We start from the raw sequence: 1633 nt of genomic DNA, 5'->3' as shown, positions 1-1633 counted from the left end.
AGTACCCGCCGCTGCATGTGGAATACATGCGCAGCCATGTGGCTGCCTTGGAAGCGAACGGTATGGTATACCAAAACAACCGGGCTACGTGGGCCTCAGCCCCAAGGATCGTGCCGAAGAAGGAAGTCGGCGACTTGCGCATGACGATCGACAGCAGGCCGATCAACGCCTGCACGGAGCCGATGCCTTGGCCGATGCCAAACCTGGACAGCGCGATGGTCTGTCTGGTCGGAACGAACGTGTACTTCACGTTGGACTGGACCAAGGGGTACTGGCAGTTGCCGCTGCATGCGGACAGCCAGATGTACTTCTCGTTTATGACGCCCTTCGGAGTGTACACACCGACTCGCGTGCTCATGGGACAGACGGACGCTGTCGCGTACTGCCAGTCGGTTGTCCACCAAATGTTTGGTGAGCTGCAGTTTCGAGGCCTGTTGGCCTGGCTCGATGACTTGCTGGGGTCCACCAAGACAACGGACGAGCTGCTCGACTTGTTGGACCAAGTCCTGTCCATCTGTGCCCAGTTCGGACTCAAACTGAGCCCGCAGAAGTGTCATTTCTTTCTGCGCGAGGCAGAATGGTGTGGCAAGGTGATTTCGGCCGATGGAATCACCCATTCCCCAAGCTGAATTCAAGGACTTGTGGACTTGTCGCCGCCGACGACCGCGGCCGACCTCCAGCAGTTTGTGTGTGCCACCAACTGGATGCGTGCGAGCATCCCCGGCTACAACCAGCTGGTGGATCCGTTGCGACGTCTGCTCGACGTGGCCACCAAGGCAGCCGGAAGCTGCAAGAAAACGGCGTTAGTGCGTGTCGCACTCCCTTCCGTGGGATGGTCATCCGACCATCTCAAGTGTTTCAACGATGTGAAACACGCGTTGGCGCATGTGGTGCCCCTGTCGCACCGCGAGAAGACATGACGGTGTGCGTCTTCATGGACGCCAGGGACCTGTTTTGGGGTGCGGTCGCCACACAAGTACCGCCAGCGGACCTCGACTTGCCTCTCGAAGTCCAGCGGCACCAGCCGCTTGCGTTCATCAGTGGGTCGTTTTCTGGCGCGAGTGCGCGTTGGCCCATCGTGGAGAAGGAGGCCTATGCCGTGGTCGAGTCGTGCAAGAGACTCGACTACCTGGTCGTACGCCCGGGTGGTTTCCGTCTGTTTACAGATCACCGCAACCTGATGTACATCTTCAACCCAAGTGGCTCGAACGCCAACATGGCCAAGTACCAGGCCGACAAGTTGCAGCGATGGTCGCTGGTGATGTCGACCTTCCCGTACACCATTGAGTGCGTCTCGGGTGACACGAATGTATGGGGCGACCTCCTGAGCCGATGGGGTTCGGTTCCGGCGGATCAACCAGTTGCGAATGTTCGCAAGTTGATCCACGTGGTGTCGCCCTTGCAACAAGTGGATTTCAAGTGGCCGACAGCCGCTACGATCAGCGGCATCCAACGTTCAACCATGGAAGGGGGAGGGACCCCCCCAAACGGCGTGGATTGGGACGACGACTCCCATTTTTACGTGGACCCAGACGGACGAATCTGGATCCCAGACGGTGCTGTCGACCTACAGCAGCGGATTTGTGTGATCGCTCACCAAGGAGCCAGCGGTCACCGTCGCATCGCAGCGACA

The 1633-nt window shown here is 59.1% G+C and overlaps 1 protein-coding gene across 1 annotated transcript in view; it reads left to right on the top strand.

The window, feature by feature from the left end:
• Window positions 1-26: 26 nt before the first annotated feature.
• The window catches only part of H257_16754 (hypothetical protein), a gene marked incomplete at both ends in the record, with an annotated part of 3029 nt that continues 1422 nt past the window's right edge, over window positions 27-1633 (top strand). Inside the window, 2 exons of the mRNA XM_009845293.1 lie at window positions 27-590; window positions 626-1556. Coding sequence (XP_009843595.1) covers window positions 27-590; window positions 626-1556 — 1495 coding nt within the window. The remainder of the gene's footprint in view (window positions 591-625; window positions 1557-1633) is intronic.

This window comes from Aphanomyces astaci (genome assembly GCF_000520075.1).
Source record: "Aphanomyces astaci strain APO3 unplaced genomic scaffold supercont1.91, whole genome shotgun sequence".
Taxonomy (NCBI): domain Eukaryota; phylum Oomycota; class Saprolegniomycetes; order Saprolegniales; family Verrucalvaceae; genus Aphanomyces; species Aphanomyces astaci.
The sequence above is the reverse complement of the archived record's forward strand: the minus strand, read 5'-3'. Positions and strand labels throughout refer to the sequence as shown.